We start from the raw sequence: 1,691 nt of genomic DNA on the forward strand, positions 1-1,691 counted from the left end.
CATGGCATCGAATGCAGTGACGATGACAGCGACGTCAAACCCGCGCGATAAGGTTCTCACTGAGAACAATGTCTTCGTGAACCTTCGCAAAATGGAGTACGCAGTGCGCGGACCGCTGTTCACCAGGGCACTGGAGATTGAAAAAGAGCTACAAAAAGTAAAGATAAAATGAGCCAAAATGAGTCATTTGTCAAGGACCGTATGCCATTCTAAAGCAGAATTGAATCATCTTCAATACATGTGCAAAAAAAGAAATGATATACAGGGTGTCCCAAAATTCACGACTTAAAATACTATAGCAAAAAAGTTTTGGTAGATATAGTAAATATAAACAAAATACAGACAAAGAAGTAAATAATAAAATAGATGATCGCAATCTAAATTATCCAAATTATATTAGCATATAAATATTTATTCAGTAAACATTTAACCAAATTATTTCTTTCGCAAATACTAAAATGAAAATAATTCGAATACAGCGTATAAACGTTTAATTTTAAATAAACATGTAACCAAATTACTTTGTTCGCAAGTAATAATGTGAAAACAATTCATAATGTGCGCAAACTATTATTTACCTAACATTAACAAACAATTAATGCGTGAATGTAAGATAACGCGTATCGATGTAGTAGATATTATATTCAAGGTTGGAAAGTAACTCGTTATTTTCCATCTACTGGTTTAGTTTCCACCTAAACCCTCCATTCAGTTCCACTTCGGTGCAAATGACATATAGATTATTTTCATTAGAATGTATTCATTAAATGTAAATTAGATTGTATTGTATTCCCGTATATATAACTTATCTGTACTATCTGTACCCAGATAGTACAGAGAGTTCAAAAGAGTTCAAAAAGAATTCAGTGATATGTCATCAATTCTAAATCATCAACTTTTTTCAGAAAAAGAATTCTTTTTGCATCTGAAAATGAATTCAAAATTGATGACATATCACTGAATTCTTTTTGAACTCTTTATGATATCTGGGTAGCTTATAGTCTCCACAAAGTTTGGAAAAGTTTTAAAATTAAACACGAAGATCATGATTGTACCTAATATCGTTTCTCTTTGCAGGGCGTTGAAAAACCCTTCAAGGAGGTGATCAAATTGAACACTGGTGACGCCCACGCGATGGGTCAGCAGCCTATCACGTTCCTGCGGCAGGTGCTCACCCTGACAGTTTCGCCAAATTTGCTCAACGATCCGAGATACCCGGAAGATGTAAAAAATCGGGCCCGAATGATCCTGGAAAATTGCAATGGCGGCAGCGTAGGCTCATACCCGGAGACCAGAGGCATTGAGTGTATTCGCCAACACGTTGCACAATACATTCAGGAACGCGACGGCGGTATCCCCTGCAATTACCATAATATTATCCTCTCGAACGGCGCTTCTATTGGTATCAAGGTACTTGCACTTCAAGGATCTCTTCTTGTTATTTAAAACGTCGTTTAAAAGTGATCTACGCTACTCCGTAAACACAAAGTTACATGTTGCAACGTTACTTTCCTAGTTTATTTCTTCTATCATAATAATGAATAGTATTTTATACGAATAATACATATTTATATCTTAGATCAATCATTTTTACATATACTATGCACGTTATACAAAATTGAAATTGATATTTTAAACTTTGGTATTTTGGACAGATTGATAATTTAGACAGCTGTTAACCCTACTAAAAA

At 34.8% G+C, this 1,691-nt stretch overlaps 1 protein-coding gene across 1 annotated transcript; it reads left to right on the forward strand.

Annotated features, from left to right (window-relative positions):
• Window position 1: 1 nt before the first annotated feature.
• On the forward strand, window positions 2-1,410 carry LOC108769179 (alanine aminotransferase 2-like; the record flags this gene model as incomplete). Its single annotated transcript, XM_018520021.1, has 2 exons — window positions 2-157; window positions 1,078-1,410. Coding segments are annotated over exons 1-2 (489 nt in total), but the record flags the coding sequence as incomplete, so codon positions are not given.
• Between the last annotated feature and the right edge of the window lie 281 nt (window positions 1,411-1,691).

This window comes from Trachymyrmex cornetzi, unplaced genomic scaffold (genome assembly GCF_001594075.2).
Source record: "Trachymyrmex cornetzi isolate Tcor2-1 unplaced genomic scaffold, Tcor1.1 scaffold873, whole genome shotgun sequence".
NCBI lineage: Eukaryota > Metazoa > Arthropoda > Insecta > Hymenoptera > Formicidae > Trachymyrmex > Trachymyrmex cornetzi.